Source organism: Dioscorea cayenensis, chromosome 9 (assembly GCF_009730915.1).
Source record: "Dioscorea cayenensis subsp. rotundata cultivar TDr96_F1 chromosome 9, TDr96_F1_v2_PseudoChromosome.rev07_lg8_w22 25.fasta, whole genome shotgun sequence".
NCBI lineage: Eukaryota > Viridiplantae > Streptophyta > Magnoliopsida > Dioscoreales > Dioscoreaceae > Dioscorea > Dioscorea cayenensis.
The window spans coordinates 30,783,863-30,806,280 of record NC_052479.1 but is presented as its reverse complement, the minus strand read 5'-3'; the positions used below and the strand labels follow the sequence as shown (position 1 = coordinate 30,806,280).

General features: G+C 38.4%; 3 protein-coding genes and 2 long non-coding RNA genes across 6 annotated transcripts; all 5 read left to right on the top strand.

The window, feature by feature from the left end:
* Positions 1 to 1,969: 1,969 nt before the first annotated feature.
* Positions 1,970 to 12,070, top strand: LOC120268688. The gene is made up of 2 exons (XM_039275979.1): positions 1,970 to 2,140; positions 11,480 to 12,070. The coding sequence occupies exons 1-2, from the start codon at positions 1,970 to 1,972 to the stop codon at positions 12,068 to 12,070; spliced, it is 762 nt and encodes a 253-aa protein (XP_039131913.1).
* Positions 2,424 to 4,107, top strand: LOC120268392. The gene is made up of 3 exons (XR_005538930.1): positions 2,424 to 2,548; positions 3,432 to 3,493; positions 4,053 to 4,107. It is a non-coding gene; the product is annotated as an uncharacterized LOC120268392 (long non-coding RNA).
* LOC120268393 lies at positions 9,547 to 11,320 on the top strand. The gene is made up of 3 exons (XR_005538932.1): positions 9,547 to 9,573; positions 10,465 to 10,526; positions 11,088 to 11,320. It is a non-coding gene; the product is annotated as an uncharacterized LOC120268393 (long non-coding RNA).
* A 928-nt stretch (positions 12,071 to 12,998) lies between the features above and the next one.
* Positions 12,999 to 19,002, top strand: LOC120268972 (galacturonokinase). The gene is made up of 13 exons (XM_039276248.1): positions 12,999 to 13,156; positions 13,428 to 13,541; positions 14,105 to 14,220; positions 14,492 to 14,636; positions 15,309 to 15,374; positions 15,789 to 15,868; positions 16,636 to 16,735; positions 17,192 to 17,367; positions 17,642 to 17,682; positions 17,766 to 17,794; positions 18,109 to 18,178; positions 18,266 to 18,355; positions 18,495 to 19,002. Exons 1-13 carry the CDS (start codon positions 13,124 to 13,126, stop codon positions 18,737 to 18,739), a joined length of 1,305 nt encoding a protein of 434 aa, XP_039132182.1. The 5' UTR covers positions 12,999 to 13,123; the 3' UTR covers positions 18,740 to 19,002.
* Positions 19,003 to 19,525: 523 nt separating this feature from the next.
* LOC120268742 (cation transporter HKT8-like) lies at positions 19,526 to 21,458 on the top strand. Of its 2 annotated transcripts, XM_039276031.1 has the most exons (4): positions 19,526 to 20,396; positions 20,487 to 20,625; positions 20,730 to 20,951; positions 21,085 to 21,458. In XM_039276031.1, the coding sequence occupies exons 1-4, from the start codon at positions 19,565 to 19,567 to the stop codon at positions 21,281 to 21,283; spliced, it is 1,392 nt and encodes a 463-aa protein (XP_039131965.1). In that variant the 5' UTR covers positions 19,526 to 19,564; the 3' UTR covers positions 21,284 to 21,458. The 2 variants fall into 2 exon arrangements, with proteins under 2 accessions (XP_039131965.1, XP_039131964.1); XM_039276030.1 differs by having other exon boundaries at positions 19,527 to 20,625.
* Positions 21,459 to 22,418: the final 960 nt, after the last annotated feature.

Genomic DNA, 22,418 nt, shown 5'->3' with positions numbered 1-22,418 from the left:
AATATCAATGTAATTACAACAAAAATATACTTAATATTTTCTGTTTAAAATATCCTTATTACTTAATAATCTCTTATAGAATGTAATGTAATGTTCCGATTTTTATGTGTGACGGGAGTGGAAACGCTTGGGGAACCGAGCGTGTATTAATTACGCTTGGGGAACCGCTAGCACCATCCCGTTGTACATTTTAAGCGGATACAAATTTATTTTAAACGATAAAAATAACAGTTAAACAGAGAATAAAATTCCTTTTGATTGCAAAATTCCTAAGTGCGTCTCTGAAATGTTCAACGCCTTCAAAACATTGTCCAATATCCAACGACAACACTTCAGCTTGATCGGATGAGGAAGGAAGGCATGCCACACCCTCAGGCTCGCCATGATGTGGAACAGAAGCGCTGCCAGATTCTGAATTCCTGCCAACACTTTAGTTTAAATGAACAAGATCAATATTTAAACAGAGACACAAAATATTTAAACGATAAACATAAATCTTAAACGTTAAAACAAAAAGTTAAATAATAAGTTAATAAGTTAATCGGAGACAATAGTGTTTAAATGGAAACTTGATAAATGTAAACAGTGACAGGGATAATAAACAATAATTAACTTCTACAACTATATAAACATAAACGAGAAGAAACTTACAACGAGAAGAACTCGCTTTTCGATGAGGATACGATGCCACATCATCTCGCTCTCAACAACAAGATCAACAATGTAACATTTGAAGATGGAGTGCACGTGACACATGCTGCGGAAGTCAACCTCGCTTTTATATGAGACATACTGTTTTATGTCCATCGGGTGTGATAAACTTCACCCTCGACACGGGAAATATCGAGACCCCATCGCTCACATATTTCACTAACATCGATTCCCAAGAAGTCGGTCACGTGAACATTAGCACTCGTCCCTCCCCGTTGTATCTAGCAATAGCACAAAAACTCTCCATAATTTAATCGGAAGAGCTAAAATTGAATACACCAAATGAGAAGAAGAAAAAAAGAAGAAGAAGAAGAAGAAGAAGAAGAAGAAGAAGAACAAGAACAAGAACAAGAAGAACAAGATATGAGCCTTCTAAACTTTGTTTGAGAAAAAGCAAGCAGGAGGCAAAAAAAAAATTGAAAAACTATGCATAAAGAAAGTTATGATTGGGCGCCATTTTTCCCACCTTTTGCAAGGGCAAAAAAGGAATTTCATATCGTGGACCCACTTCAACTTACCGGCGGGGGGTTAAAAGGAATGTAAAATATAACGGAGGGCTGTCCGGGGTGTGTAAAAGTTGGAGGGGGTTTTTGGGAAGTTTTGAAAATTACAAGGGGTGAACAGTAATTTTCCCTAATAATAATAATAATAAAAGTTAAATAGAGAAAGACATGCACAAATTAAACCAAGTAGATCAAGAAAATTTTGGACATTACAAATTAAGACAAGGTAAATCTATATATGTACGTAAGTGTAAATTCATTGAGATCAAATATGTATATAATTAATTGTTTGGATAATATGGTGCTGTTGAGGTTGGTGCCTCTCAAAACATACGTTCAAATTGATTCATGGTTAGGCTGGCCGGTTAGGCATGAGTCAGGGTATCTAGAGGAATGAAAATCAAGTTAGTTATATGTTTGGTAAAATCTCAATTAAGTCTTGATTTTGTGATGTGGAGTTCTAATTAACTAAACAATATTAACATTAGTTTGGACTTTAATTGTAAGCCTAGCCTAGTAATGCTTTATTTCTCAATCTCATTTGACAAATTTAGCCAATTAATCTTTACTTAATCCAACACTCTCCCTTAACTTCTTCACTTCTTGTATTGTACATGCATGTACTTCCCTGCATGCCCAATGACTATAATTTTCCTCTATAAATATATGTTCATCTTGCCGATAGATATGTCTGCATTCCATCAAAGAGATCGAGACATAAATATAGGAAGATATATATATATATATATATATATATGGAGTATTGGAAGCAGGGGTACATGGATATGATGCTAGTTCCCATGGGAATTGTATGCTCAGTCTTGTACCATGGATGGCTATGGCACAAGGTTAGATCACAACCATTTCAAACCATCATTGGCATCAATTCAGCTGCAAGAAGGCAATGGGCTCTTTCTATCATCAAGGTATATATATATATACATTAACTTTTTATAAATTAATATAAGTACTTATCATGCGCGTGAATGCAATTAATTAATATGCTATATGTAAGGTTTGTAAAATTCCTTTTTTCTTCATCTTTGACTTTGACTGTGCTTGTTTGGGAGCCCACAACTTTTCTTAATCCCTTGATTAGCGGATCTGGTCGGGAGTTACTCGTTTGCTCAATTATTGAGTTGTTAAGTGGCGAGTGAGTGTGTGTGTGCTTCTTGAATAAACTCCTTCTTCTTCATCTTGTTCGGCAGCCCAAACCTTGGTTTTCTTGGCTAAGGAGTTTATTTGTGAAGAGGGGATTGGTTGCATCACCTTGAACTCTTAGGCTGCTAGAGAATCGGAGTTTTACCGGACTTATTTCTTCTCCAAGATTCAAGGTTTTCATCCTTATTATGGTTCTCTTTGGCTGGTTATTATTGGTTATATTATAGCTTGTAAATGAATCTTTTGTTTTTTTGCAAGTGTGATTGTGCTTGCATGTAGTATCTTGGTTGCTTGAATCTTATGATGGTTAAAAGCTTTAATTGGGTTTTTTTAGTTGATGTTACATGTATATACATATTTATGAAAAGCATGCATACATTTCAGATTTTTTAAATCATGTTGTATTGGAATTATAAGCCTGTAAGCATGAGATTTTTTAGAAGTGTGCTAAGAGCTTAATAATTTTAAGATCTGATTTTTCTAAAAATTTTTCCACACTTTTAATTGCTTTTATCATGTTCTTATTTTTTTATATCATCATGACTTCTGGATTTAGTTTTTACATACAACTGTGTAAGCATGTTTGGTTTAGTGGATAATGAATTTCTTTAGAATGCATTATCTGTATATTTTTTTCTTGCTATTAATTTATTTGAAACCAAAGAATTTCTTTAGTTTAGTTATGATATTTTATATGCATCATGTAAACTTGGACCTGTAAACTAACATTCATGCTCTAAATTATTTTAGAGATACGTTTTCATGTTAATAAACTTGAAAGTGTGAGTGTGCAGCCATGTTATAAGTTAATTGTTATTTATTAACATTTTGTTATATAAGCATGGTATTGTCTTTAATCATTCATGTTATTGTTATTTTCATGTGAATACTTTTATACTCATGGTTGTTCTGATCATGGCTTGAAATATGGTTATTATTTATCCCTTGGTGATTAGGAGATTGTTGTTTAATTCCTATTATGTAAAGTTTGGGCAATAGTTAAGTTAGGCCCAGCCCGAGAATTATTCCTGAGTGTAGTTTATTTTGTTGGGTTAGATTATTGTAGCGAGTCTTAGCTCGCGGGACTTGGTGAACCCAACTTGGTAGCTCGGAGCCAGGTAGGCTCTCGCACTGTATAATTCCGTATTTCTGGCAATAATTATTATTTAATTATTGCATTGTTTAATAATTTTATTTATTTATTTATTTATTTGCGTGGTATTTATGTTTATTTATTTATTTTCTTATTTGTATTATTTATTCAGTAATTCCTCTATTTGTATTCCGTATTTTCTGCGGTTTTTAGTACATCTCCATTTCTGGCTCGCCCAGCTAGGAGGAGTAAGTCCTAGCCATGTGCACATGTTTTCTGTAGTAGCGCTACCCCCCGATCGCGGGTCAAGATCCGGCTACGCGTCATGATATTCCGCTCGCTCGCTCGCTCCGACTTCATAGTCGAAGATCCACACTGCGGTCGTTGATTTCGCTATTAGCCGTGGAGATGTATTTCGCGTATTTTTTTCGTGTTTTTTTGGATTATTCCAAGATTCTCGCGTATTTTTCTCGTATTCGCTTTGAAGCATGAACTATTATTCGCAATATCCGCTATACATGTTGTTTATCCGCGATCCCACTCGGGCCCTTGTGGCTCATGCACTCTATGTATTCTGCTCGCAGGAGAAGATCAAGTTTAGGTCCGGGAGGGTGTCGGAGAGTCGTATTGTCTCGCAAGTATCGAGATCTCGTTATTACCGCTTGAGAGTGTAAGACTTGTTTTCTCGATCGTATTTGTACTATGCAAACCGCTGGATCAGTATTTGTATTCAGTAGGGGTCGCTAAAGTCCCGCACTTGTAGTATGTCGTCCAAGACCCTATTTGTGCTTTTATGTTCTATTCATATTTGCTTGTTAGGGTTGACTCTGACCAGGTTTTTAGCTGAGGCCTTGCACCCAGTGGGGCCCAGTCCCATTGGATGCGGCCGATCTGTCCGCGGGCCCGGCTGTGGGGCTGGGACGTGACAGAATGAAGTGGTATCAGAGCAATTGTTAGATGTCACCCTACTGATTTAAATTCTGTCAATCTTTGAGTGTTCTTTCTGAGAGTGGGTCTGGGTAGTGTAACCTGTTCTAAAGCGTCGTCTGTCTTTTAAACTGCAGGAGTATGCTTAGGGGTAGAGGGCGACCTCGCAGAGGGCCTGCAAGCCCACCCCCGGAACCCATGCAGGAAGAACAAGAGGCTCCTTATCAGTCAGATGAGGAAGTGCAGCAAGAGGGGGAACCAGACCCTGTTTCCATGACCGGCATCATGAGGGAGGTGATGTTGTTGTTGCGTGCTCGCGCCAGAAGATATTTCGTGAGGTGGTCGAGACTTCACCGACCGAGTTTGAACGATGTGCACCACCACGAGCCTCGGGGCTACTCGATCCGACAAGAGTCGACTATTGGATTAGCCGGATGGAGAGGACCTTCCGATCTATACAATGCCCGACTGTGGACAAGGTCGTTGGCCACTATCATGTTACGAGACATGCAGCTACTGGTGGTATGAGAACGAACTACGCCTCAAAGGGGAGAGTTCTTTCAGGGACTTTGGAAGCAATTCAAGGAAGCTTTCAACACCAAGTATTTTTCCGATGAGCCAACGAGCACGTATGGAAAAGGCAATTCTCGAATCAAAACAGGATCCTTGAGTGTCGGAGATTATGAGTCCGAGTTCGACAGTGCTATCGCAGCTTGCTTTCGACCTTAGTGTCGATGAGAGCACCGGATCTAGGCGTTTCATAGATGGCTTGAGGGCCCACATCAGGCGGGCCATCGCACCATTCCCCGGACAAGACGATATTGAGATTGTCGATATTGCTAAGAACCCGGAGATCATCCGGAAGGAGACGCAGGATCGGGGCGAGACATGAGCACCCGCTGCACCACTCATAACCCCCGAAGAGTCAATCTTCCCGGGAGTAGCTCAGGGAATACTAGAGGAGAGTACCGATCACGACCTGCATGCCAGCACCCCCCCGTGCTCATCATCGTTCCGGTGGCGGAGGATCTTCCCTAGCAGCGTGGCTCGGGACGCTCAGTGTCCCACATGTGGAGGACGCCATACCCGTGCAGAGTGCTCAGGCAGCGCAGAGCATGTTATCGGTGTGGCAAGAGGGGACCACTTTATTGCTCAGGTCCGCAGAGTCCGCCTTGGCCTCGTGGGAGGTGACAGACTCGTAGTGCACCCTGCCGAGCGCACCCCTGCATCGCCCCGACGGTCACGACACACGGGCGCCTCGAGCCGATCCCAGCAGAGTACCTCGAGGGTAGGAGGGGAAGGCGCCTACGATGCATCAGATCTTCTTCCTATTCCCGACCACCGTACCGTGGTACACCGCTACTCGTGGGCGAGTATTTGCTTTGACACGGGAGGACGCTGAGGCATCCCACGACGTTGTTGCAGGTATTATTTCAGTGCATTCCTGCTATGCTTGTGCATTGTTTGATCCTGGTGCTACACATCTCGCTTTGTGTCATCTTCGCTTGCTCGCAAGAATTCTCTCGTATGTTGTGGATTTGTTGCATCATCGTCGTGTTGCCACTCCAGCTTGGCGGTAAGAACCGAGTAATCGTTAGCACCACTGCTCGTTGTCATTGAAGGGCGCGAACTTTTCGCTGATTTACATCTTATGGAGCTGCGAGACTACGATGTCATTCTCGGCATGGACCGGGTCGCCTTCGGTGTTCGCTGTAGTGGATTGTCGCAGAAAGAAGGTTCACTTCTGTTTTCCTGACCAGGAAGATTTCACCTTCAGTGGCAGTAAGGGGTACACCCTAGTTCGAGAGATCTCTTCTTTGCAAGCTCGTGGTCGATCGAGAGTGGTTGCGCTGGCTTTTCCCGGCTTCGCCTCTGAGGTTACTCGCACCGGATGCACGTGAGCGCACGCACTGCTGCCGTCACGAGTTCCCTTGATGTTTTCCCTGAGGATCTTCCCGGGTTACCTCCTACGAGAGAGGTAGAGTTTGCCATTGATCTGGCTCCAGGCACAGATCCTTTATCCAAAGCACCGTACCGGATGGCACCCACTGAACTGAAGGAACTGAAGAAGCAACTGGAGGAACTGTTGGAGAAAGGGTTTATTCGACCGAGCATGTCACCTTGGGGAGCTCCAGTGCTATTTGTCAAAAAGAAGGATGGATCTTTGAGATTGTGCATCGACTACCGTGAGTTAAACAAGGTGACGGTTAAGAATAAGTATCCTTTGCCGAGGATCGATGATCTCTTGGACCAGTTGCAGGGAGCTCAAGTCTTCTCCAAGATTGATCTGCGATCTGGATATCATCAGGTTCGAATCAAGGGTGAGGATATCCCGAAGAGTGCTTTCCGTACCCGGTATGGTCACTATGAGTTTCTGGTGATGCCGTTTGGTCTGACGAATGCCCCAGCAGTGTTCATGGATTTGATGAACCGGGTATTCCGGCGCTACTTGGATCGATTTGTAGTTGTCTTCATTGATGACATTCTGATATACTCACGAAGCAAGCAACTGCACGCGAAGCACTTGACAATAGTACTAGAGACCTTGAGACAACATGAGTTGTATGCCAAATTTTCCAAGTGTGACTTCTGGCTTGATTGTGTGGCTTTCTTGGGGCATGTCATCAGCAAGGATGGAGTTTCTGTGGATCCCAAGAAGGTGGAAGCAGTCGTGGACTGGAAGAGACCGAGTACAGTTAGAGAGATTCGGAGCTTTCTTGGCTTAGCTGGCTACTACCGAAGGTTTGTACAAGACTTCTCTCGACTAGCAGCACCGTTGACGAGACTGACCCGAAAGGGTGCGCGTTTTACCTGGACTGAAGCTTGTGAGCAGAGTTTCCTGGAGTTGAAGCGTAGGCTCATATCTGCACCAATTCTTGCCTTGCCAGAAAGTGGTTGTGGATATGTGATCTACAGTGATGCTTGTGGGACAGGTTTGGGGTGTGTTCTGATGCAGAATGGTAGAGTCATTGCTTATGCTTCAAGGCAATTGAAACCTCATGAGGAGAATTACCCTACCCATGATCTGGAGTTGGCAGCAGTTGTTTTTGCACTGAAGATCTGGAGGCATTTTCTGTATGGAGAGCCCTGTGAAGTGTACACAGACCATAAGAGTCTAAAGTACATCTTTACTCAGAAAGAGTTGAACATGAGGCAAAGGCGGTGGCTGGAGCTGATCAAGGACTATGACCTCAGTGTTCACTATCATCCAGGCAAAGCCAATGTGGTGGCTGATGCACTAAGCAGGAAGTACAATTATGGAACCGCCGCAGATTTGACTGAGCAGAAACCACTTCTGGAGGAGATGAGAAGGTTTGAGTTGGAGATTGTTCCGCCAAGCTCTGAGATTAGTCTGGCCAACATGCACATTCGACCGAATTTGTTGCAGAGGATTAAAGAGGCTCAGATGCAGGACCCCAAATTGCAAGAGTTATGTGCTAAACTTCAGGAAGGAGAGTTGTCTCAGTTCCGAGTGCATGAGGATGGTACTATCAGATTTGGAGATCGAATTTGCGTCCCTGATGATCCTGATTTGAAGAGAGATATTCTGGAGGAAGCCCATTATTCAAGCTATACGATCCACCCTGGAGGTACAAAGATGTATAGGGGACTCAAGGAACATTTCTGGTGGAACAACATGAAGCGAGAGATAGCTACTTTTGTTGCCCACTGTCTTACTTGCCAGCAGGTTAAAGCAGAGCATCAGAGACCGGCAGGTTACCTTCAGCCGTTACCGATACCAGAGTGGAAGTGGGAGCACATCACGATGGACTTTGTGACAGGTTTGCCCCGTACTCGGCGGAAGTATGAGTCTGTGTGGGTGATTGTAGATCGCCTAACTAAGTCAGCGCACTTTTTGCCTTTGAAACCTGGTTTGGGTCTTGAAAAGCTAGCCGAGTTGTACCTTGGAGAGATTGTTCGACTGCACGGGATTCCTGTGTCTATCACATCTGATCGTGATTCGAGATTCATCTCAAGATTTTGGAGGAGTCTACAGTCAGCTTTGGGTACCAGATTGACTTTCAGTACAGCATTTCATCCACAGACGGATGGCCAGTCTGAGAGGACTATTCAGATTCTGGAGGACATGCTTCGGGCATGTGCCCTCGATTTTTCTGATTCGTGGGACCGCTTATCCGCCTTTGGCGGAGTTTGCTAACAACAGCGGGCTCGAGCGTAGTATTCAGATGGCACCGTATGAGGCTCTTTACGGGCGGAAGTGTCGATCTCCTGTATGTTGGAGCGATGTGGGAGAACGGAAGCTGTTGGGTCCAGAATTGTTGCAAATTGCAGAAGAGAAAGTGAAACCGATCGTGGAACGATTGAAGACCGCTCCGTAGCCGACGTAAGAGTTATGCGCATAAGCGTCGCCGACATAGAGTTCCAGATGGGCGATTCAGTCTTCTTGAGGATATCTCCAATGAAGGGTGTTGTGAGATTTGGAAAACGTGGGAAGCTCAACCCGCGTTATATCGGACCTTTTGAGATTGTGGAGCGAGTCAGTCGCCGCCATCGGTTGGCCCTACCATCGATCTAGCTCGAGTCCACAATGTCTTTCATGTCTCTATGCTGAGGAAGTATCTGTCAGATCCATCGCACGTCATTCAGCATGAACCAGTGGAGCTTCAGAAGAACCTGTCTTATGTGGAGCAACCAGCGGAGTTTCTGGCCTACAAAGAGCAACAGCGAGGGAACCGAGTGATTCCATTAATCCAGGTCAGATGGAGTAACCACTCGAAGGATGAAGCTACTTGGGAGCGAGAGGCCGACTTGAGAGATCATTATCCCGAGTTGTTCCCCGACTCTTGATGCGAGTTTAGAGGACTAAACTCTTTTCAAGGGGGGAAGATTGTAAGGTTTGTAAAATTCCTTTTTTCTTCATCTTTGACTTTGACTGTGCTTGTTTGGGAGCCCACAACTTTTCTTAATCCCTTGATTAGCGGATCTGGTCGGGGTTACTGTTTGCTCAATTATTGAGTTGTTAAGTCTGGGCAGTGAGTGTGTGTGTAGCTTCTTGAATAAACTCCTTCTTCTTCATCTTGTTCAGCGACCCAAACCTTGGTTTTTCTTGGCTAAGGAGTTTATTTGTGAAGAGGGATTGGTTGCATCACCTTGAACTCTTAGGGTCGCTAGAGAATCGGAGTTTTACTGGGACTTATTTCTTCTCCAAGATTCAAGGTTTTCATCCTTATTATGGTTCTCTTTGGTCGGGTTATTATTGGTTATATTATAGCTTGTAAATGAATCTTTTGTTTTTTTGCAAGTGTGATTGTGCTCGCATGTAGTATCTTGGTTGCTTGAATCTTATGATGGTTAAAAGCTTTAATTGGGTTTTTTTAGTTGATGTTACATGTATATACATATTTATGAAAGCATGCATACATTTTCAGATTTTTTTAAATCATGTTGTATTGGAATTATAAGCCTCGTAAGCATGAGATTTTTTTAGAAGTGTGCTAAGAGCTTAATAATTTTAAGATCTGATTTTTCTAAAAATTTTCCACACTTTAATTGCTTTATCATGTTCTTATTTTTATATCATCATGACTTCGGATTTAGTTTTTTTACATACAACCTGTGTAAGCATGTTTGGTTTAGTGGATAATGAATTTCTTTAGAATGCATTATCTCAGTATATTTTTTCTTGCTATTAATTTATATGAAACCAAAGAATTTCTTTAGTTTAGTTATGATATTTTTATATGCATCATGTAAACTTGGACCTGTAAACTAACATTCATGCTCTAAATTATTTTAGAGATACGTTTTCATGTTAATAAACTTGAAAGTGTGAGTGTGCAGACCATGTTATAAGTTAATTGTTATTTATTAACATTTTTGTTATATAAGCATGGTATTGTCTTTAATCATTCATGTTATTGTTATTTTTCATGTGAATACTTTTTATACTCATGGTTGTTCGATCATGGCTTGAAATATGGTTATTATTTATCCCTTGGTGATTAGGAGATTGTTGTTTAATTCCTATTATGTAAAGTTTGGGCAATAGTTAAGTTAGGCCCAGATCGAGAATTATTCCCTGAGTGTAGTTTATTTTTGTTGGGTTAGATTATTGTAGCGAGTCTTAGCTCGCGGGACTTGGTGAACCCAACTTGGTAGCTCGGAGCCAGGTAGGCTCTCGCACTGTATAATTCCGTATTTCTGGCAATAATTATTATTTAATTATTGCATTGTTTAATAATTTTATTTATTTATTTATTTATTTGCGTGGTATTTATGTTTATTTATTTATTTTCTTATTTGTATTATTTATTCAGTAATTCCTCTATTTGTATTCCAGTATTTTTCTGCGGTTTTTAGTACATCTCCATTTCTGCTCGCCCAGACTAGGGAGGAGTAAGTCCCTAGCCATGTGCACATGTTTTTCGTAGTAGCGCTACCCCCGATCGCGGTCGAAGATCCCGGCTACTACTGCTGATATTCGTTACTCGCTTGCTCGTTCCGACTTCATAGTCGAAGATCCGACCTCGTCTTTGTTGATTTGCTATTAGCCGAGGGAGATGTATTTGCGTATTTTTTCGTGTTTTTGGATTATTCCAGTATTCTGCGTATTTTCTGTATTCTGTTTGAAGCATGAACTATTATTCTGCAATATCTGCTATACATGTTGTTTATCTGCGATCCTACTGGGCCCTTGTGGCTCATGCACTCTATGTATTCTGTTTTCGCAGGAGAAGATCAAGTTTAGGTCTGGGGAGGGTGTCAGAGAGTCGTATTGTCTGCGTTATCAGTATCTTGTTATTACCTGCTTGAGAGTGTAAGACTTGTTTTCTGACTGTATTTGTACTATGCAAACTGTTGGATTGTATTTGTATTCTGTAGGGCTGCTAAAGCCCGTACTTGTAGTATGTCAGTTTTCAGTACCCTATTTGTGCTTTTATGTTCTATTCATATTTGCTTGTTAGGGTTGACTCTGACCAGGTTTTTAGCTGAGGCCTTGCACCCAGTGGGGCCCAGTCCCATTGGATGCGGCCGATCTGTCCGCGGGCCCGGCTGTGGGGCTGGGACGTGACACTATATATATATATATATATGTTTGTGTATAATATATATATATATATAGGATAATGAGAAGAATAACATATTGGCTGTGCAAACTTTAAGGAATGCCATCATGGGATCAACGCTAATGGCAACCACATCCATCCTCTTTTGCTCCGGCTTGGCAGCCATCATCAGCAGCACATATTCCGTCAAGAAAGCGGTCGATGACATCGTCTTTGGCGCTCATGGAGAGCTGATGATGGCCCTCAAATATGTGATGATACTCATCATCTTCCTGTTGGCATTCCTGTTCTATACTCTCTCTATTAGGCTCATCAACCAAGTTAACTTCCTCATAAACATTCCAGTGACCTTCCTCGATGATGTCGGTGTGTCGCCGGAGATGCAGGAGTGGTACATCTTAGACATGATGGACAGAGGGTTTGTTTTGAGCACACTGGGGAATAGGCTCTTCTACACTGCTGTCCCTCTTCTCTTGTGGATCTTTGGTCCACTCTTGGTGTTCTTGTGTTCTATCTCCATGGTTTTTATTCTCTACAAGCTTGACATTGTTCCTGGGGAACCAACTGGAAAATTAAGAGCTGTTGACGTCGTAGGAGATGAACAAATAATTAGCTGCAGTAATCACGTACGTGTAGTAGTACTATGATAAAATTAATTATATATATATATATATATATTTATAATTAACCATGCATATATATATATATATATATATATGCATGAACGCATGGTTAATAATTAGCTAGTGCAATTAATGTTTGCGTGCTGTGTTTTAATTATGTTCAACGACCAGAGGAATTCACATGTAAATTAAGAAGTTTTTAATTCTGACATGCAATTAGCCATGCATACACAGAATATATATATACTGCAACTGCAATCAAACTCAAGTTCAAAGATATATAACATTTACTGTTGTAATTTCTTAATTACTGAAGGCCATGCATGCAATGCATAATTGCATATTAATATATACTATCTAGCTAGCGAGTCTTGCATGGTGGTACGTGTTCGATTCATTACAACTTTTGTAATTTTTTTTTATTTTTAATAAAATAGATAAATTATTAATTTATTAAAAAAAAAAACAGGTATAGACAGAAACAGGGTACTTTATTTTTTTCAAAATTATGTAATGCAGTACTGGGCTGCTTGAACAAGCACTAACTAATTGAGGGGTTCATTCCAACAGTCAGCTAGAATTTTTGACCACAAAAATACATATTTCTTAAATGTAAATATGAATTAATATAAATAATTAATACCTCAACCAATCCACTTCACCAAAAAAAAAATCAGGGAATTCAATATATATATATTTATATATAAATTTAAAAAATTAAATCAATGTAATGTTTGCTTTTATTGCAAGTGAAAGAGAAAGCATATCAGAGAGAGAAAAAAAAAAAAGAAAAGAAAATGATTTGGTGTAAGGACACGTGGCATAAATCCATTGGCAAGCTTTCGCCATCTTTGCAGCTGGCCATCACAGCGACAGCTTGGAAATACAACTTTTTGATTTGGTGCATCCTATTATTTACGTGACGTGCCGGTGCCACCTCATTTGTGCGATCCAGTGTCCTGCGGGGATAACTAAACCTATCGTGCTCCACTCCTCGTATAAAAGCCCCGAAATCTCAGAGATCCCCGGCGGCGATCGACGAGCTCTTTCTTTCTCTGGTGAAGAAGAAGGAGAAGAATGCGGGTTTCTTCATGGCCATCAACAGTGGAGGTAACTAATCGTTGATCCAAAACTCCATCTTGATCTTGTTGTAATGTTATTTACTTGTGATTAATACTTGTTTTATGATCAATGAGCGTATTATATATGATGCTTCTTCAAATTTTTGGTTTTAGAAAAGTAGGTAAAAAATGGTAAATCGGGCGTATGACTTGTTGTTTTTTGCTGAGTTTCGTGTCTTTAATGGTGATTTGATTGATTTCGTTTATAGTTCTGTGGTGATTTTGTTGGAGTGATACGGTGTGTTGTGTGGGATTGCCAGGTAAATGCTGTGAAAGAGAGGGTAGTCCAAATGAGTGGAGGAAACATTGGCGATGTGAGGATTGTTGTCTCTCCATACAGAATTTGCCCACTGGGAGCCCACATTGATCACCAGGTTTCAAAGTGTCACTTGCCATATTGTTTTTATTTATTTATTTATTTACTTACTTTGTTCTGTTTATTCTAATTTGGCGTGTGCAGATGAGATTTTGAGTGTACATTTTCCATTGGAGTGTGATTCCCCTTGCTTTCCATAACCAAATAAATGTTCTATGTAGTTTTGAAAAACTCTGTTTTGTTTACTTTGTGTGTGTTCACCATTTTCAGTCTAAGTTGCATTTATGTAACTCCGATGCTATCATCATGTTTTATAATTAATCACCAACAATTTTAAGGCTCTGGTAAATATTTATTTATTTATTTTTCCTGGTGAGATTTGTCATTACTGTAGCTATATCGGTATCATGTCATTGCTGCAGTGCCCTCCAATTTTGAGAGTAGTCAGTTGATCCCTGCACAATGTCCATTATCTACAAGTGGCATCTTCTGTTTTATCTTATTTAGTGCAATGCTTTTTCATGATTATTGGTCAAATCTAGTAGACGTAAGAATCTTCTCTCCTGTCTGTCTAGAATCACAAGCATCAAGCGCCTCCTTAATTTCTTCAATTTGTTACAGGGTGGGATTGTTTCAGCTATGACTATCAACAAGGGGATAATTCTTGGCTTTATTCCTTCTGATGATGGTCAGATTATTTTGCAGTCTGGTCAGTTTGATGGAGATGTGAGATTCAAGTAAGATGTTTTTTACTACAACTCTAAGGATGATCAACTTATTGAAAAGACATATACAGATGTGGAGAATGGGTTAACAAACCATGAGAACCAACTAATAAAAATGAAATAATTTGCAACTTATTATCTCATTGAACCAAATCATCAACCATAAAGAAAAAAATTTTAATTGTGCCATCTTTATAGCATCATATTGTGATGTGTTTTAACCAAATCATCAACCATAAAAAAAATAATTTAATTGTGCCATCTTTTGTATTGGGAATTGCAGAGTTGATGTTTCACAACTACCAAGGAGTTCAACAGCTGCCCAAGAGAATGGTGCATCTAAAAGTTGCAACAAAGAGTTGGATTGGGGGTGTTATGCTAGAGGTGCTGTTTATGCATTGCAAAGGAGAGGGTTTCACCTAGACAAGGTTTGACAAGATATTTTATTGCTGTTTTTGTATCTGAGCTACAATTATCATCTCCTTTAAGGCACTTGTGTATGTGTTTCCTTTTGTTTTTGCTATGTTCCAAGAGAAGTGATTGGTAGACTCATTGGGGTAAGTAAGATTAAAGTTGGTTATACCATAATAGTTTGTTGCTGCTGTCATTCTGCAATTAAAAACTATAGCATATCAATGTTGAGCATTGAGCATTGGGCCAAACACATCTTGCTCAGCATCTAAGAATAGGCACAAGGAAGGCTTAGAATTGTTGAAACAAAGCAGATGGATTTATTAAAACTGAAATAACTCCACTTACCGTTGAATGCAGTTTGTCTATGAGGCATTGAAGACCATATATTAGACTTCACACTATTTTATGAAATCTAGTGAGTCCCATATATTGAGAGCCGGTATTTGCAGGCTTAATTTACATCACTTCATTTAGCAAATTCAGAATACGTTGGTGCAAACTTCTATAACAATATTCTATTTGAAAGCAATTAAAAATGCTTTTTATTTTGTGGTTATTCATATCTTATAAATACAATTAAATGCATCCACATTAAAAAAAAATGGTTTTCTTTTCTTACAGTTTTTATCATGGAAGAAACGCCTATTCCTACCCATCTTTAATTCTTTTTACTGTAAATGTTACAGGGTATTATTGGGTTCATTTGTGGCTCAGATGGGCTTGATAGTTCTGGGCTTAGCTCTTCTGCAGCTGTAAGTTTATCTTCATATACATCGCACTAAAGATTCATTGGAACCTATTAAAAAGAATTTAAAAATATTGTCTCAAAGAAGCAATTCTCTTCTTTATATACTGATTTATTTACTAGAATTTTTTAATCGATAAGTATGGACCTATCTTTTGGTCTACTATGAAGGATCTGTGAAGCTTATTTATCTACTTATTTATTTATTTTTGTTGCCTTGGCCTCTAAGATTCTCTTGCATCATTTTTTTGTTTATGAATGATAAGTGATCACTCAGATATGAATTGAGTGTGTGTATCTAGAAGTTTAAAGAAAGAACAATAGAAATCAAATTATGTATAGCTTTTCCCTTTATTGTTGCATACTTGCATGCTTATGAATAATATCTGGAATTGATTCTGTCTAACTTCTTGATGAACAGGTTGGGGTTGCTTACCTTTTGGCTTTAGAAAATGCAAACAGTCTAATTGTATCCCAAACAGATAATATTGAGCTGGACAGGTAATATTTTCAGAAGTATTAACAATCATGTACAACTTGATGGAACTGTTGTTTGTACTAGTTCAGTACATTCTGGCCATTTAATGCTTTTCCATGCTTGTTTCTGCTATACCTGAATGACACTGAGCACATTTTATGGCTATGGTTTCTGACTGGTTTCTTTTGATACTTGACTTTCCAATACACCTTCTTGCTGTTTAAAATTTAAACATAAGCTTGGCTAACGTACATTAGAACCACTTTTTTTTTGGGTCCGAGATTATTATTGTGTAGCCATTGGTGCATATGTTGCAAACAGATTGAATTCCAATGTTGTCACTTTATATCTTGAAGAAAATTTTACCATAAAGTTTCTTTCTTGATCTTTTTATAATAGTCAAAATAATGTTCTTTGTCCACTACATTAACCTGTGGCGGCTTTGATAAAATGTTGTTTTATACTGTGTTCTTCTTTTGTCAGCCAGGTAACATCTTAAATTTTGCAAAAATTATATGATATGACTTTCACTTCTGTGGGACGTTATCTAGAAGATTCAGCTGGTAGTAAATAGATCCTTGATCTCACAATATAATTCTGTCATTCATGTGTATGCGAACAAACTTGGTCACATGCATGTATTTTCTACTATTTAGGTTACCGTGGTTAAGCTTAATGCTCTCTCTGTTACTTGAGGTTTTTCACTTTCAATTGCACAGAATAAAGCCTCTTTATTTGCAGAAGGTACACATTTTCATGCTTACGGTATGAAGACTTTTTGTTCATGCAGACTGATTGAAAACGAATACTTGGGTCTGAGAAATGGTATTCTTGATCAGTCAGCGGTACTGCTTTCTAAATACGGTTGTCTCATGCGCATGAACTGCAAGGTGAGCTCCCCATCTGCAAGGCGAGATTGCCATTTCAGTTCTTATGTGTGGCAGTGGTATAGTCTGTAATCCTAAAAATCCGATTGGGCCACACTTCTACATCATACAGCATGTATAAGAAAGCCAACAATTTATGTTCTAACTCCAAACCTATATTGATGTTTTTTGAAATAAAGGCATTCACACGCAGCAAAACCATCTGTTCTTTTAACTTAGGCGGTGCCTTTCTCATTCATTTATATTGTAGTCCCGCAAGATATCCAAAATGCTATATTTGAGCCATGTTAGTGGCAGTGGTGATGGATCCATGAGAGAAAAATGGCCATTAATGACTATTTAAGCGTTTATTACTTGACCAAGTGTTAGCTGCCACTGCATGCAAGAAAAGTTTCTTGACTTAATTTGATGTTATAACACTTTGTTGATTGTGAGAATTGCTAAATTTTGTTTGCATAGACGAAGGAACACAACCTTGTGCGCCTTTTCGAGATGGAAGGAAACCAACGATTAAATGGTCACGGAGCCTACAAGATTTTATTGGCATTTTCAGGGTTGAAGCATGCTTTAGCAAATAACCCTGGATATAATTCTCGAGTTTCTGAATGCCAAGAGGCCGCTCGACTTCTTTTATGGTAACATTCTTTGCTTTTGTCACAGGACAATAGAGTATTTAACTTAGAGAATGCATTAAGTAGATAATTTCATCTCACAAACTTATCGACTAAGCCTGGATTAACAAACAAACTTATCGACTCAATTTCATAATTTTATCTAACAAACTTGATGTTAGTGTGATCAGTGCTCCCCTTATTGGATGGTGAACTACTGCATATTATTACTTGTCTATTTTTATTTATTTTGACAATTCATGTAGCTTGCAATGTGTTCTCCTTGTGTTTCATTCAGTGCTTCAGGTGATGAGGATGTTGAACCTCTTCTTTGCAATGGTAATCAAGAAAATTTTTAACTTAACTTTTTAAGAAATGCTTTGTAATTGTCAATCTGACCACTTCTATTATCATCTTGGCAGTTGATCCAAGCACATATGAAGCTCATAAGGTAGGTGTTCTATCATGCTTCATTATGCTCATCCCATGGCTAGTGGTAGCATCTTTAAGATTATGCTACATTTTGATAATTGGCGAGCTCCAATTCTGTGTGCATTGCATCTCCATTGGATTTCATATATTGTTTTTTTGTATCATCATTCTGATTCTCTTACTTCTTTCATTTAAAATAACTTGTGCATTATGTTTCTGAATCTAGATGTGTGAAAGTATAAAAACCGCTGAAGATAATCTGTCTCTTTAGCATAAAATGATCAGAGGATCATCATATTATCTACTTCTTATTCTTATTTCCTCTGGTTTCAGGGTGGATTAGAGCCAAATCTAGCAAAAAGAGCAAAGCATTACTTCACAGAAAATTTTCGGGTTAAGGAAGGTACACAACTATATTTCAACTTTGATTTTATGATATTATTCCTTGATTGGGTTCACATTTAAACTTGGATTTTTTGCCTTTTCTTAGGACTAAAAGCATGGGCATCTGGGGAACTTGAAACTTTTGGAAAGCTCATATCTGCTTCCGGCCTCAGTTCCATAGAGAATTATGAATGTGGTAATCTTTTGTTTATAGTAGTTTCTATCACCCATCATCTATGTTTCAATTCCATCTCCTGAAGTAGTGAATCAATGTGTCATCCCACTGAAATTGTTCTTTAAGAAGCAAGCATTGTCTGTTTGTTTGTTATTCTCAGGCTGTGAGCCAATGATACAACTGTACCAAATCCTCGTAAGGGCTCCCGGAGTTTATGGAGCACGCTTCAGTGGAGCTGGATTTAGAGGCTGCTGCCTAGCATTGGTGGATGCTGATCGTGCCGAGGAAGCAGCATCTTTTGTGAAACTTGAATACCCAAAAGTTCAGCCCAAGCTAGCGAACCAGCTTAAACAAGACAAGATTGTATTGATTTGTGAAGCTGGAGATTGTGCCCAGATATTGTGATTCCTCTCAAAGCCCTTCATTTGAGGAAGGAAGCCTCATGATTTAGTGCATTTTGTAATCTCAATTCCTTATTATTATTATTTTTTATTATTATTTTCTGATCAAATAAATCCACCATTATCAAGGTCAAATTAGGTCACATTGTATTTTATTCCTGTGCTTGATACTCAAGCAAATAGGATTCAGTTGTTGCTGCATTCTTTAAGCAAAAACTTTTTGTCATATGATCAAATAAATCAAATCATGTATGTTTATATGATTCACATTCCAATGATCTGTCAAGTGGGCAATCCATATCTTTCCTGGGCACTCCGAATAAATTCTATTAGCATTTTGCAAGCACCATTACCGACTTGCACATATCACATTCATTCCTCATTGTAAATTTTTTTTTTTTAAAAAAAAATTTTATGGGGGTGGCTATTTATTACGTTGAAAAACCAGTACCACACACGTCCAGTAATATAGTGCGCTATTATCAGCTTGGTACATATTTAGTGGCAAAACTAGCTTTAGTGAGTGCTCATCTTGTTCCGTCTTTCTTTAGCATATCTATCTATCTATCTATCACAAAGGAAATGGCACTTGCAATTTGAAACTTTTTACCAAAAAATAAATAAATAAATAAATATTGAAAGCATATGATTTTGCACTTATGTTTGCAGCATGCAGATTTGTGATTGGTTTTCTCATCAACAAATGTTAGGTTCTTTTATCATATATTTACATACATCCAAAAAATTTCCGCTATTACACATTCATAATATATATATAAATAGCTTGTAGCTAGTTTACATTAATTTCAGCTTAAAAACTCTTTTAACAATGAACTTCTTTGTTTCTCTTCATAAGAGAATTACATCTCTCCACAGAAATCTCTCCATTAATATTTCATTCCTCTGTTACTATATATTTGTCAAACTTCATCCATTTTGGATTCAACTCTTCTACTTCATACTTATTTCCTCAATTGGCTTTCTGTTTCTCAAACTCCTGCCAAACAAACACTCATCTCTTAAGCTAAGCAACTTAGATGTCTTCTTCATGGCTGTCTCTGCCAGCACTGTCTCAAGCATGAGCACCATTGAAATGGAAGTCTTTTCCAATGTCCAACTCTTAGTTCTCACTCTCTTGATGCTACTTGGTGGAGAGGTTTTTGTCTCTATGCTCACTTTACATGTCAATAACAAGTATTTCTTGAAACAATCTCAGAAAACAAACAATATTATTAGTCTCACAACCAATTCAGAGTACTTGAAGTCCAAATACATGAGATATTTACTCCATGTTATCTTGGCTTATTTTATACTGATCCATGCAAGTGGTTATGCAATGATCATTGCTTATGTGAGCTTGATTCCAAGTGCAAGACGAGTGTTGCATGGCAAGGGACTCAATGTGCACACATTCACCATCTTCTCTGTGGTTTCATCCTTCACAAACTGTGGATTCATTCCAACCAATGAGAACATGATTGTTTTCAAGAAATACTCTGGATTTCTCCTCATGATCATCACTCTTGTTCTCACTGGAAACACTCTCTTCCCTGCATGTTTGAGCTTCTTGATTTGGATACTTGAGAGAATCACTAGAAGAGAAGAGTTTGGTTATATTTTGAAGGATAAAACTAATGGGGTTTTCGCTCACTTGTTTCCTGGTTTGCATTCAGTGCTAATGTTAGCTCTAACTGTGGCTGGCTTTATTGTAATACAAATGATACTCTTTTGTTGCATGGAGTGGAGTTCAGAGGGTTTGGAAGGACTGAATGCTTATCAAAAGCTCGTCGGAGCTCTGTTTCAGTCAGTGAATTCCCGACATGCCGGAGAATCCATTGTGGACCTCTCTACCATCTCCCCTGCCATCTTGGTCCTCTATCTAGTGATGATGTGTGTTTATATACAAGTTATATAACCATGTATGCATGGCCATCAATATATATATATATATATATATATATTGAAATTGTTTGTTTGTTGGTTTATTATTTCAGGTATCTTCCTCCATATACATGTTTTCTCCCGGCTGAAAGAGAGGTAGATGGAGAAGATGATGATGCAAATAAAGGAAAATTAAATTTGATTGAGAATTTGATGTTCTCACAAGTAGCCAATCTCTCCATCTTCACCATCATGATCTGCATCACTGAGAGGAAAAGCATCTCTCATGATCCTCTCAACTTCAATGTCCTAAACATAGCCACTGAAATCATCAGGTATGTATATATATATATATATATATATATATAATTAGCAATAATAGCATAACAAATCAGTAACATATTAATGCATGTCTTGGAATGTTAATATGATTTTCATGGTAATTAATGAATTTGAATTCATGATCAGTGCATATGGGAATGTGGGATTCTCCACTGGTTATAGCTGTGAAAGGCAACTGAAACCTGATCCAAATTGTAAGGATTCATGGGTTGGATTCTCAGGCAGATGGAGCACCAAAGGAAAGCTCATCCTCATCTTTATCATGTTCTTTGGCAGGCTCAAGAAGTTCAGCATGCATGCTGGTAAAGCTTGGAAACTTTGCTAATCTTATATACATATACATATGTATAAACTAATGAATGTACTTAAGTTGAGATATTGATGATTTAGTGTCCCTCTGGTGCTTAAAGGGGCAGGTGAATTCAGAGAACAATTAAAGTTAATCAATCACATTTGTCGCATTAATTTGAGATAAATTGTCTTAATTGAGTGAATTTTATTCCATGGATTTATATATGTATACACATATAAGAAATATATTTGCTGGCAGAGATGAATGCAGTAAAATTCAGAAATATGACTAGTTTAATGGCAGTATGGTCTGCATTGGCATGAGAAGAACTAAAAAACCTGCATAATTGAGGCTTGGAATGGTCCACAACTTTAAACAAGTAGCATTATTGATCTTGGAAATATTAAAGTCAGCTCTGTTGTTAGAATAACTGCATTATTGGACACTGCAACATCATAATCAATTCAATCAACTTTGTTAAAAAAAAATTAAAATTATAATCAATCAAATAAAAAGGCAAAAAATAAACCTTTCATCTTAAAAAAAGGCCGATAAATCGGTTTGATTGGAAGGGTTGAAGGAGAAACAAAGGAAGCATTTTGTCAACATGTTATCATTTACATTGTTTTTTTGTTTGTAAGATTGAAAGAGTGGAATTCTAAGGTCAACATCAACAAGCAAACCATTTATGGCTCTTCTCAGAATATGAAGTTTTTAAGAGAGGCAAAGGGAGGACAAAGTCTTAAGAAGATAATTTAAATTCATGTGCTGTGACATGAACTGCAGAAAGTATATATATATATATATATATATATAACAAATGGATATAAATTTAAGGATAAGGCTCTGAACTTACTAATAGTACCTTCTTTTTGTTTTTTAAGTCAGACCTATCATGCTCTTTTCAATTATAATATCAACTTCACAATTCCTAGAATTCAGTTGAAACAAAATAAGGACATGCTAGGTACAATACAAACTCCTTTTTTTTTATTTTTTAATTGTTTGGTGAGTAAATGTGGATGTATCATCATTCAGTAGCATCAGAAAACTACATAAATCAACTAAAAACATAGTGAAAAAAAAAATTCAAGTTTTGTCTCAGTTGTGAAGGACATACTGTGCTTTCCTCCATCCTCTGACTTGCTTTTTCTGCAGTGTTGCACCA

Bases quoted from the DNA above. Each gene is read 5' to 3' on its own strand.
- LOC120268688 (XM_039275979.1), top strand. From the start codon at position 1,970: ATGGAGTATTGGAAGCAGGGGTACATGGATATGATGCTAGTTCCCATG. The intron at 2,141-11,479 runs GTATATATATAT...ATATATATATAG, and splicing joins GGGCTCTTTCTATCATCAAG to GATAATGAGAAGAATAACAT.
- LOC120268742 (XM_039276030.1), top strand. From the start codon at position 19,565: ATGAACTTCTTTGTTTCTCTTCATAAGAGAATTACATCTCTCCACAGA. The intron at 20,626-20,729 runs GTGTGTTTATAT...TTATTATTTCAG, and splicing joins GTCCTCTATCTAGTGATGAT to GTATCTTCCTCCATATACAT. The intron at 20,952-21,084 runs GTATGTATATAT...ATTCATGATCAG, and splicing joins ATAGCCACTGAAATCATCAG to TGCATATGGGAATGTGGGAT.
- LOC120268972 (XM_039276248.1), top strand. From the start codon at position 13,124: ATGCGGGTTTCTTCATGGCCATCAACAGTGGAG. The intron at 17,683-17,765 runs GTAATCAAGAAA...TCATCTTGGCAG, and splicing joins TGAACCTCTTCTTTGCAATG to TTGATCCAAGCACATATGAA. The intron at 18,179-18,265 runs GTACACAACTAT...GCCTTTTCTTAG, and splicing joins AAATTTTCGGGTTAAGGAAG to GACTAAAAGCATGGGCATCT.